Consider the following 12,379-nt stretch of genomic DNA (forward strand, 5'->3'; position numbering starts at 1 on the left):
GGCGTTATTCTTTGAAACTTATTCTGAGGTCTTTTGATCCATCCCAAAGCTCTCAGCTGAGAGTAAAGACAGTGCAGTTCGGAGAGAGTCTGGATGGTTGACTAGGTGGTGGCTGGTTTTAAAAGTAGAAGGACTGAATTGAAGTGATTCTCCTGCATGAATTCATTCATGATCACATTGGGCTCTCTTCATAATCTGCCAAAAATACGACACTGAGACACTAGGACAAGGACTGCAGGCCTGAATGTGCTTGTGTGTAAGAAATAGTCATCTTAAGTATCTCCATAAACACGAAGGCCAAAATGATGATGTGCATGCCAGTGGCAACCGTGTGCATCAGATGGGAACAGGGCCCTTTTTGTCCTGTCATTGACAGCACTGAACCTTAAAGCAACACTACACAGAAAAACAATGATCTGAACATTAAAACACTCTCCTCGTTTTGGTTTGAAAATTGCCTCAGAAGTGTTTGTTTCTTGCTCGTTTGGGCATCAGCTATAGCCTGCATGAATTCAGAGCAGCTGATTCCAATAGTAAGCGTCAAAGCTTTCACAGAAACTTCTCTGAACACCCCCAAAGTGTATTCCAGCTACATCAATATGCTTGGTATCTTGGTGTGTTCCAAACAGTCAGACTTTTGCCAAAAAGATATCAACCCACAACTGCACTTGTTTATGTTGGCATTGAATTTAAAAAGTCAATTAAGCTAGCAGTAACTGCAACCTGTTTACCAGCAGATTTTTGGTGTAAATGTGACAGTTTGGAACATGTTGTGCACGAATGAACAGCTGCAGGAGCGATGTGGGAAGTTCCTGCTGACGTTTTGATGCTCGAAGCTGAGTTGCTGTAAAAATCTGTTGTAATCAGCATGATTTTAAAATGACCTCTGTAATTGCTCAAACTATTCACAACAACCTGCAAATCCAGCTCCTACTACTATGAAAAAAAAAATGATTTCATGGAAGAATAACGTCACACAGCTCATGTTTGACCTTTAAAATTACATTGGGCTAAAATGATATTGATTTTTTTAATGCGTGTGATGCTCAGGAAATGGCAGATGCTTTCTTCTTGTTCTTTTGTAAATTATGTCTCACAAATGTTTTTCTGGGTTCACTGCCTAGTAGCACATGTGTTGCGAGCTTGAAAATACTGTTCAAAAATATTTTTGTGTAAACCTGTTACATAAAGTAGACTTTATATGTTTAGTGTAGTTTTTGTTCAGTTGAGATGACTAACTTCAACTCTAGCTGACATTGTGGAGCCATTTCACCTTTCAACCAGCCTTCCTGTGCTTTTATTTATTTAGACCAGGTTTGCCTGCACTATTTCAGGTCATGTCCTGCTGCACACTCACACAGTTACACAAATTTACTCTTAGAGTTTGCCACTACAGCCACAGCTGGACGTGTTGGCCACTGAACAGCTCCTCTAGACTGACTGAGGTTAACTAGGTTGCTCAAGGGCATTTCAACAGCAGTAATGAGAGTGGGCAACTCCAACAAACCAGCTGGAATCCTTGCTGCAAAAAAATAACAATACAAAACGAGATCACTTATGGGCACCCAAGGGGTATACTTTATACACGGACTATATCTTGGTCTTAGCATTGTCACTTTCAGCATTTTAAACCTGTTTTTGCTTGGCACATTTCTATGTGTAACACAGCATTTCTGGAGGCATCCTTTTAAAAAATGCCATTCCATTTTAACAGCTACACTTTAACTGTGTATATAATTAGTAATACAAATGGTAAAATTTTAATCACAATCAGTGGTGGAGCCAGACGTTTTATAGGGTTGGCCAGGCTCAGATCATTACTCACACAATGGAGTGGCACAGTGTCTCCTTATTTTTGTTCAGCCTCTTTTTCTATAGGCCAAACAGTTTCTTATTTTGGGACACTCAAGATTTAAGAGTTTTTAGTTGTCATGCTCATACAGTATGTGCAGTGAAATGCAAAGTGACTATTCTCAAGGCTGTGCAATAACAATAAGACATTATAAAACGGACAAATCTTGGAAAAAAAAAATATAATATTAGAAAAAAGTTGCAATGTCATAAATAATCTAACAGGATTTTGTACCACACATTTCCAGAGCTGTATGTTTCTTTCCTATGGTCTTTAAGTCTGTACCAGAGCTTCAACTAAATCCACAGTGAAACCGAATTCCACCACATATCCACATTTTTTTCATTTACTTACAAAAAAATAGATGCATTTTCATATGTATATGCACATTTCTGTGACAATAACACAGAATCTTTAAAGTGCTGTAAAATCAGTATAAATGTATTCAGATTGTTCAGAGCTACTTGATTATATGTGGTTGAATGGAGGGTAGTTGTACTGTTAAAATGCGTCTAAATGGGAACAAAGAAGTCCTTCCAGGACAATAGTAGCTAACTGTTGTAACTGCAGCTATAAGAGCAGGTGAGTAGCCTTTCAACAGGCTTCACTATTGGTTGTCTGTGGCCACCCCGATGAATAAAATGCCAGAAATTGGTGAAGCATATCGGTCATTGTTTCTCAAAGCCCAAGATGTCCACAACCCAAAAATATTTAGTTTAATGTAAGGAGCAAAAAAGTAAAACTTAATCACATTTCAGATGCTACAATCAGAGAATTTGGACTTTTTCCCTTCAAGACTGATTCCAATAAGACAAATGAATTGATGATTAAAATAGCTGTCAGTTGCTTTAGTTTCTGACAACCAATTAACTGATCACTTGATCATTGCAGCCCCAATGTTTACAGCAGATAAGTTGAGTCTACTATACCTAACGTCTCAGGACTCCCTCTACAGTAGATGCACATCAAATCAATTCTGACAAGATTGTTGGGAACTTGAGTTGGTTTTAAAACTGCTGGTAGAAACTGATCATTTGTGGGAAATGCAATAATCTGGAATGTATCCACTGAAACAGGACTAAATGAAATATTTAGATTCTTTGATCATATTGAGAAACCTTTGGATGTTGGGACCTTTAAATGATGCTTCTTGCTTCGGTGATGTTTGTTTTGGTGCACCAAGGTGTTAATTTTGTTTACTATCATATCATCTGGGCATAGTGTATCTGATTAATGTTTTACTACCGATAAATTGGCATAAAAGGCTGACATTGTGCCGATGAAATTATAAAACGGTGATCACTTTGAGGAACATGCATCCATTATGTTGACATTTATCCTCCTTCATCGCGGGCTGCTAATGATAAATGATAAATCAGCACGACACCAGCACGATATTTTTAGATGGGGTGGGAGATGAATGAGGTTATGATTCTGGTCTCTGTGGTCGGAGGGGCTGGCGGTGCCCCTCCCCCGACTGTAGGTGATGGCTGATGCCGGTAGTCTCGCAGCAGAGCGCTGATCGTTAACACAGGACCGCCTCTCGGGCTCCACAGCCTCATCCTGGTCCCCACTCACCGGAGGGCAGCTCGGCAGCTGCGAACAGCCCCGCTGCACAGCCTCTCGCTTGTTTGCTTTGAGAATCTGTTGGCCTGGTTGGTTTAAGGGAAGAGGCGAAACACCGGCAGGTGTTGACTAGCGGGGAGAATTCGCGGTGCAGACTGATGACGATGATGATGGTGAGGATGATGCATCTCTTCCCGTGCCTTTATGAATTACATCGCGTAGTGTGAAGAGACGTAGGGGCATCTTTTTCTTTTTTGCTTTTTTTTTTTTTTTTTTAATTTCTCGCCTAACTGTAATGGTGGATTTCTTGGTCGCTTTGAGGCTACGTGTCTAGACCGGGGAGCTGAATACCGCCCGTTAACTGAGAGCGCATCTCAGCATCGGCCCGCAGCGCTGCGCCATGGCCTTGGATGTCCAGACTTGCGCGGTGTTTACGGTGATCGCGGTTCTGGTGCTTGTGAACGTGCTGTTGATGTTCATCCTCGGTACTCGTTAATGGATCTGCGCTTGGGGCCCTGTTCGCAGCGCACCACGCTTTCAAACAGGAGAGGAGAGAAAGGCGGTGCGCGTTGGTCGAGAGCGGGGACACCCAGCGCTCCATCACGGCTACGCGTTGAAATGAATGACGTTGGTACAACATAATGTATTTCTGTTTCCCCCCCACCCACCTCCCCAATCCTTCGTTATGTCTTGTGTCCTCTCACCGTTTGTGATAGCTAGTGTTGTCTGGTGGTGGTCGTAGTTGTGCGGATACAGATCTGTGGTGCTCCTTCCCCCTTTTCTGTGGTGACTGGAAATTCATATTCCCCGCATACAGCCTAAACATGTTCCCCCACGTCGATCTCTCCCTCTCCTCCATGTTGTATTCTGTGGATTATGCGCATTGGTGCATTTTTATTCTATAATGACTGGATTTTTTGATGGAAAAGATAATCTGGCAGTGTGTTTTCCCTAAACCACAGCCTACTGCTGCGTCAGGACTTGTTTTTCTATTGTGATCCAGTGTAGCCACATCCACAATATGGCAGCTAATAGCTGTACAGTGATCTCTCCACAGAAGTTAATGTGATATTTGGAGCAAATAGCGGTGCAAGTGAGAGCTTTGTGCTGCTGCTCAGAGACTCCGGAGCAGCATTGTAATCTCAGCTGAACAGTAACCAACAGCAGGCAGGTTTAGGCCTAATAAAGGAAGGCCTCCATCACTTCAGGTTTCCCCCATTTTAGATTCAGCTAAAGTCAGCTCCCATTTCATTGTCCCCCAAAATCCACATTTCTCCTGTTTGCAAAAAGAAAGAAAAAAGGTCAGTGTGGCACCTGTTTCTGAGGACCACATATTATTACACCTGGTCACTAAATAGTGACTTATAAAATGTGTAATTGTATCTGGATATTTCTTTCAGATGAAATGTCTTCCAAGTGAAAAGGTTTGTCAGGTGGAGATGATGAAAAAAATGTCCTTTTCTTCCAAACGCAGTGGCATAGTCTAATAAAGGATTGGAGGCAGGTGTCATGAATGTTGAATGAATGTCAGAAATAGATATGCTAAAAGCCTATCCCAGAGCCGTCCATGACAGTCCTATTAATAGGGACGGTAGGCTGGCAAGGGCTTTTTTTGAAGATACTGTATGTGCTCTCACACACTCAAGGCTAAGTGCAGTGTTTTTTGTGTGTATATAGTTAAGTGGCAAATGCTGTACTGTAAGTGTAGAGAGAAATGTTAGGCAGCCATGTATTATGAACACAGATACCTCCATCACATGCCATGGCATGTGGGTTGGTGTTTTCATAAACATCCTCCCCGAGCAGAGACTCCATAGGACTGTCAACATATAGACCATCATAATGTCACCGGATGAAAATGCACACTGCAGTGGTTGTGGCTCGTACAGCTTACAACGACAGGACTGTGCTACTTACAGATGTGTGTTCACGTGTGAACATGTTAAGCAGTGTGTGAGAGGTAGTTCTCCAGTGGGTGTTATCCGTTGTTCCTCTTTGAGTCGGAGTCCTGCACACATCCCAAGTGTTCACACATTTGTAACTCCTCCAAGGCAGGTGCCTTCTAATAGAGTTCTGTTAAATGCTGTGCAGTCAGAAGTGTCGATGTGCAGATGGTGTGTGCGAGCGAGACAACAGTGTGTGTGTGAGGGTGTGTGTGTATCTCTCACCAGTTTTAGGCAGAGCATCTTTGATTGGCTCCCAGACTCAGGGTATAAGTGTATTACATAACAGGGTTGGCAGACACAGGGAGGACGGACCGCGAGACTCACTCGGTGCGTCGGAAAGAGAAGCCTCTTTCTGGAATACGGCACCTTGTTACTTGACATTTCAGCTCAGCTCTTGCGGAGGATCGTCACTTCGACTGCTGCCAAAAGGGATTCAGTTATCATGATTGTATGAACCGGACATCTCCATGCATACACTCTCTGAACAGTTACATGTCACAAACATGGTAAGGCTGGCTAAAAGCGTGTGTGTGTGTGTGTGTGTGTGTGTGTGTGTGTGTGTGTGTGTGTGTGTGTGTGTGTGTGTGTGAGAGTGAGTGTGTGTTTGCTCAGGGATGCTATAGGTGCTTTGGTGCAGCTGTGCTATGGCTACAGACAGAGGAGGATGTTGGAATGCAGTGGATCTGCCAGTGCAGTGAATGCTGATGTGTTGCGCTGCAAAGATGATATGAGCAAGTCAATCTGCTTTTTATGGTAACATACTTCCTTGTCAGGCTCCATGTCTGTGCTTCAAGATGAAACAAAGCTTTGTCACGTATGTCTCTGTATAGGGTAGATTTCTCTGCATTCATTTGCATTGACCCAAATACAGGTTTTGTGGGCTGCTTAGCCCTCTGATCTTTGATGTTGTAACTGCAGTGTAACCATAACGATGACATAGGTCATTACAGCTGCTAGACACACAGGTAATGAGTATGATGAGAAAGACCTCCCTGTGTTTGTGTGTTTACTGTATGCCATTTGATCAAGCTAGGTATGAGGCTGTGCTAAGGCAGGAACGGGAAAGATTGATTATGTAATGCTTTTAATTTATTCAGACATGTAGAGGGAAAAAAGGATGCAATATATTGGAGAGGGCAGTGCTGATCTCATTAGGGAGATGGAGGGATGAGGGGAAGGAGAGGACTGAGAAGGGAAGAACATTGGCTGTGAATGGATCTCTGTCTCTCCCTGCTTTGCTCTTTCTGTCTGTTGCCTGTATTACAGCAGATTGATGGGGACTGGAGAGATTGTGCTTGTAGTGAATGGGGCTGAAAATGGAGTGGAGCTGGAGGGAGGACGAGGGGGGCGGGAGGGCAAGAAGCAAGACTGACCTCAGTGCCAAGGCTCATCTGCTCTACGGTGCCGTTTCAGGCAGAGGTCCTAGTATCAGATGGTGACGGTCAAGTAGAACTGATTTAACTTCCGCTAGTTATTCCTGCTTGTGTGCAGGTGATTTAAATCAAATTCCTTTTCCAGAATCAACAATGATTTTTTAATGTTTTTGAGCACTATTCATTGGTCCTGTTTCCATGGCAGCCTGACACATGTTTTTGCAGTAATCCTCCTCTCTTCCTGTAGTGGAGGCTACAGCTATTGTTACCCCAGCTCCCGGGTCCAAAGTGATGCCTAACTGAATAGATGTGCTCAATGACATCTTTCATGTGAAACCTGTCTAGCCTGTGCTATATAGATTTGCATTATACATTGACGTGGAGCTGATCATGTCAATGTAAAATGATGTTAATGCAGACTGATATTGCAGTTACTCAGTGGTCACCCTTTGTGTGTGGCTCTCTCAGACACTCCTAAATTTGGGAATATTCAGGTGCATCCTGAAGTGTCCTTGCCTCATCCCCGTCATCTTTGTCAATACCAGTGAAGCATCCTCATCTGTCACCATGACGACAGCTGTTCTTTCCCTTCCAGGCGTGGACATCCCTCCCCGTGTTCACTTCTCTGCCCTGATTGGCTTATGTCCCCTATAGCTGTCTCAGTAAGCCATCAGGGGAGTGGGCTTTTCTACAGGTTGAAGGGCCAACCTAGCTGCTGAGTCTGAGTGCTTAGATCCTCATGGGGGGTGTGGAGGGATACAAACAAACGTGCACACAATCTGCAGTTTCTCCTGGACACTCTTGCAAACACACCGCATCAGCAGGAAGGTAGAATAGCATTTTTGTGTCAGAATGATGAAGTCGATTTTGTAAGAGGCAAAATAATCTTCAATGATTGAAGGGGGTGAAAAAAGACAATTAGCTTAATTTAGAAAATAATAGGGGCTTGATTTGATTATGCAAATGCCTTAATACAAGTAAGGAACTAATTTTGTATCCATCCCTATCTCCAGGCCTTTGATAATTCCTTACCTAGAGCCTAAGCATCTCCTGTCAGGCTTGGTTAGCGCTGCTCTGCCCACAGCCCCAGGGACTGGATGCATGGTTAGCTCTGGACTGGAGAATGCTGATGAACACTGCTGTGGAGAGAACAATTGGAACAAACAGCTGGAACTGTGCCACAGATGCATACACCGGTTCAATGCATACAAAGTTGAAAGTGTGGCCACACGTATGCATGGGTGTGCACTTCTCGAGGCAACAAAGCTCAGTCGTCGGAGTGATGGATGGTGAGGCTGTAGATTGATGATGTCAGACTCTGGTCCGTCTCAAGAACATTGTCTCCCTTCTCTTGTCCTTTAATGAGAGCAACCTTTAGCCTCTCCAGATCCCCCAAAGAATACTGATCACCTGACTGGCTGCCATGCTCTGGCTATACTCAGTTGATGCGTACTCTGCTCGTGTACATGCACGCAGTTGTACATTTTAAACATTTATTTTCAGCGTCTCATAATGTCCACATTATTTATTCATGATTTTGAAATCGATAGAAAAGATTTGATGAGTCATCCTTCCATGTTTCATGGGCGAGTGTGCTGCAGATAAAATATCAACCCCGGTGACAGCATGAAGGAAAGGAGATTATCCCTTCACATTTGTTTGCTCCTCAGCATTTATATTACATTAACACATGTAATTATTCTAATGTCATAATGGGCCAATTACCGTCCCTGTGCAGAGACTGGTGCTGTGCTCCTGAGCGCTGTGTTGTTTCTCCACTAATGGCCCTGCCTTTTTGTGTTTTTGTATTTTGTTGTGTTGTACTATGGTCCGTGTTGGCTATTGTGTTGTTCTATTTGCAATGCAATCCCTAAGCTGCCAGTGGGCTCTGGCTTTGAGGGTGTGTATTTGCATCCATTAGTAATCTGAGTGGGTTTAACAACAAGGATTCACACAAACTGAGGCCAAAATGAGGCATATTACGGTATTACAGTCAGTTTCAAATTTGATTTCAGATGACGTGGTTGTGTTCTGTATTGATCAGTGTCTGATGTTCATTTTTGTCTCAGTGGTGTTTCCCGAAGATTGGCTTTACGTAACAAGAATAAAACATGAGATATACACTGTGTCTCCCTCTCGTTCCTTCAGTTGATAAGTGGAGGGTCAATCGTCAACGCTGAGGCGGTATGGGACCATGTGACCATGGCGGACCGGGAGTTGGCGTTTAAGGCCGGTGACGTCATCAAGGTTCTGGACGCCTCCAACAAGGACTGGTGGTGGGGCCAGATTGATGAGGAGGAAGGATGGTTCCCTGCCAGCTTTGTACGGGTGAGTTAGCTACAGCCATCGCTGGCCAGTGACCATAGACACAACAGACTCCCACACACGAGCAAAAATGGAGGCACATGAACATATGCGCACGAACTGGAAGGTACACATGCACAATTGTTTTGTCATATAGACAAAGTCACATTCACAAAACATACCCGTTAGATATGCTTGCTCCAGTTAAATAAGGCCTTATTTTAATAATATATAACACCCAGGAGATTAGAGAACAGCTAGCTAAGTGCCTTTATCGGGTGTTCAGGGACAAGGAAACAAAGATGCTGATGAGCCCTTCTGTTTTATTTTGGCATCTCCTTCAACTGCTACTCTTGAAACCCAATTAAATTTACAACATCCTCATTTTAAAATTGTGATTATATAATTTTACCCATATATTAGGTCAAGTAAAACCAAAACCGTATGAACACATATGTCTGATGCAGCTGCTGCATGTTGTTCCATACTTCTTTAACTTCTAATTTCTTTTGAATGTACTATTGTTGGCTGCTGGACCTTGACTGTTTGACACCAAAATATGTTTTTTTAAATTCCTCGATGAACATAGAATTTCTCTGAGCTAAAAGTTGAAAACACATCTGCGACTATGATTTTTGACCAGTTTGGAAGCTGGTCCTGATCTGTTTAGAAGTAGACGATGTGGCAACTTGAAAACAGCACATAAAATGAGAATAAACTTTCAGTAAAGTAGGAAACATCTTGTATCCAGAAGTGAAACTTGTAAATTGAAAAATATTTGCTTATGCATATAGATTCTGAAATGCTTAATGAGGAAGGAGGTGTAGCTAATTTAACTTTTTATGTAAAACTTCATCGGCCCCTAATTATCACATAAAGCAGAGTACTTTTGTATACCTTTGAGCATGCCTGGAGTGGATTTTTATTTTACTGAAGGAAGAATAAGCATCCTTGGTGTAGGTGGAGGCTTCCCACAAAGGAACACCCCCTTTCCCTCCCAGACACTTCTCATGGCCATTCCCACCTGTCCACCCTTCCATATTCACTCCTGAGAGGGCAGGGCAGACAGCCTGACTGACTGTCGACCAAAAAGTATCTTTCTGTTCTGTCATTCTCTCTCTCCAAGGTGGAACCCCACCCTCCTCAGCCCCAAACAAAACAGGTTTTCTATATCAACCCCATAGCAACTCCACGGTTCCAAAACACCACGTCAAAGGTGCGTTTTTCCCAGCTTCATCTACCCATCCAGCCTGCCCGCCCACCCGCCCCGCTCCAGTCTGTCCACGCAACGTACCCTCGACATTACCAAACATTTAACGTACCCATGACGTTCTCACATCATTCCTCAACGGGGTCGATAGAAAGGCAGAACTGATGAGTCAAAAGTAAAGATAATGTGAAATGTCTTCTTCATGGCCTGTGCTAAAATTCTACCAATCTGCCTAGTTTTGGGATAATTCTTCTTGCTAACATTCATGGTTATTTCTATTTCAAATATGAATCATTTTTCTCAGTACTCTATTTACTATTGACTCTGACTCTTTCTCAGTCCTAACGCTGCGCTACTAGTTCTCGTCTGCAGTCAGTGCTCTACCACCCGTCACTCTGCTTGTCTGTGGCGCTACATTTCTCATCTTGTGTTTGGCATTCTACCCGTCGGTTCTTTGATGTTCTCTTGGCAAACTGTGTGTCATCAGGTGTTGGCTGCTGGGCATCTGAAACCACGCTCACTTGGCCCTTTCTATGAGCAAGAGTGGAATACGCTATATATGTGGATCTGTGTGTGAGTGTGTGTTGGCGAGTGCATGCTTGTGTGAGGAAATCACGAGGTGGTGTGTGAGTGTATATGCATGCATATGTGTAGGGGGGTGATTTTTTTTGAGTCACACACAGGGCCAAAGTTGGCAATTGAATATCCTCAGAATATCCTCAGTCTCAGAAGGAGGCTTTTTTGTTTGCACTCCGGAGTGTTTGGCAGTATGTTCCTCACCTCTCTATCATGCTGGACCAAGAGTCTTACTTGCTGTCCAAACTACCGAAAACGCTCTAAATGAAGCTCTGTGTGTGTGAGATGTGTGTTTGTGTATGTGGTTTGAGTGTGTGTGTGCCTTCATACTGAAGAGTGTCTGGTACTATACGTCAAAGATAGTGTGATATTAATGTCTATATATAATTCTATATGAATCTGTTTACTACTAATTTACTAATACTTTTTTCATCAGATTTATACACTTAACACTTTAAAGTGCACATTTCTTACTCAAGTGCGTGTGTGGGTCTGTGTGAATGTATTTGTCCTCAGCTGTGGGTGAATCAGGAGGACGGTGGAGCGGAGCCAGCCGAGGGGACCAGTGAGGTGCAGAACGGGCACCTGGATCCAACCAATGACTGCCTGTGTCTGGGCTCACCCCTCCAAAACCGAGACCAGATGAGGGCCAACGTCATCAATGAGATCATGAGCACAGAGAGACACTACATCAAACACCTCAAGGACATCTGTGAGGTACTAAACATGTGCACACGTCCACCAACACACGTGCACGTACAGTAAACTGCAGCGCTTTAATACCTTCAGCGAGATTAGGACCGGTAGTGCAGCGGTAAAAAGCTGAATCAACTGAAACGTGTTGAAGAGAGGAAGCGGCCTATGTATTTGTAACACTCCCACATTCACACTTTTATTCCAGGCATATTTTTTCCACTTGATTTCAAAACAGTCCAAAAATATTGCTCTTTTTGTTAAACACAAAACCACAATATGTCAGCTGTACACAGCTATCCTGGCAGCCCAGAAATTTGTCATTATATTATGAATCATACTAAAGTGACAAGCTAGAATTCACACCTAATGAAATTAAACAAAAAACACGCCATTTGTTATATTATTAGGACGGTAAGCCTTTTATAAAACCTTAAAACAAACCTCTTTTTGTAAATCTGAATGTAAAATCTGAACATATTATTTAATATCATTTGAAAACACTTATGTCACACATACACCATTTGAATATATTAACAATTGAATTCCTAAAATACATTTTCTAAAGCCTGAGAACAGCCAAGAAGGAGTGCAGAAATCTGGTCCACTTTTCAGGGTATTTTTCCCTCTAAAATGCTGTTTGTCACCAGCAGTCATAGCGGTCATATAAAAATACAGTATAATACACAGCACCTTTGCAGTACTTTGACTTTGGGTGGTTTCTAGTGCACATTTTAGCTTATCTAATCATCTCTCCTTAATCCCCTGTATACCCTTTGTTTGTTTTTTAGGTGAGGCATAATGTTTAAAAATAGTTGCAATAAAGCGTAAATTTTCACCTTCTCACCTTTACACTTCT

General features: G+C 42.8%; 1 protein-coding gene across 9 annotated transcripts in view; it reads left to right on the plus strand.

Annotated features, from left to right (window-relative positions):
- The window catches only part of LOC111583145 (rho guanine nucleotide exchange factor 9), a 44,920-nt gene that overhangs the window by 17,802 nt on the left and 14,739 nt on the right, over window positions 1-12,379 (plus strand). For 3 of the 9 annotated variants that reach the window (XM_023292095.3, XM_023292120.3, XM_023292112.3), the window contains 3 exons: window positions 8,886-9,065; window positions 10,168-10,257; window positions 11,344-11,544. In XM_023292095.3, the coding sequence (XP_023147863.2) occupies window positions 8,886-9,065; window positions 10,168-10,257; window positions 11,344-11,544 (471 nt within the window). Of the gene's footprint in view, window positions 1-3,334; window positions 3,592-3,617; window positions 4,050-5,654; window positions 5,871-8,885; window positions 9,066-10,167; window positions 10,258-11,343; window positions 11,545-12,379 lie in introns of those variants that run through there. The other 6 variants (XM_023292144.3, XM_023292128.3, XM_023292152.3 and 3 more) reach the window with 6 other exon arrangements.

Source organism: Amphiprion ocellaris, chromosome 13 (genome assembly GCF_022539595.1).
Source record: "Amphiprion ocellaris isolate individual 3 ecotype Okinawa chromosome 13, ASM2253959v1, whole genome shotgun sequence".
NCBI lineage: Eukaryota > Metazoa > Chordata > Actinopteri > Pomacentridae > Amphiprion > Amphiprion ocellaris.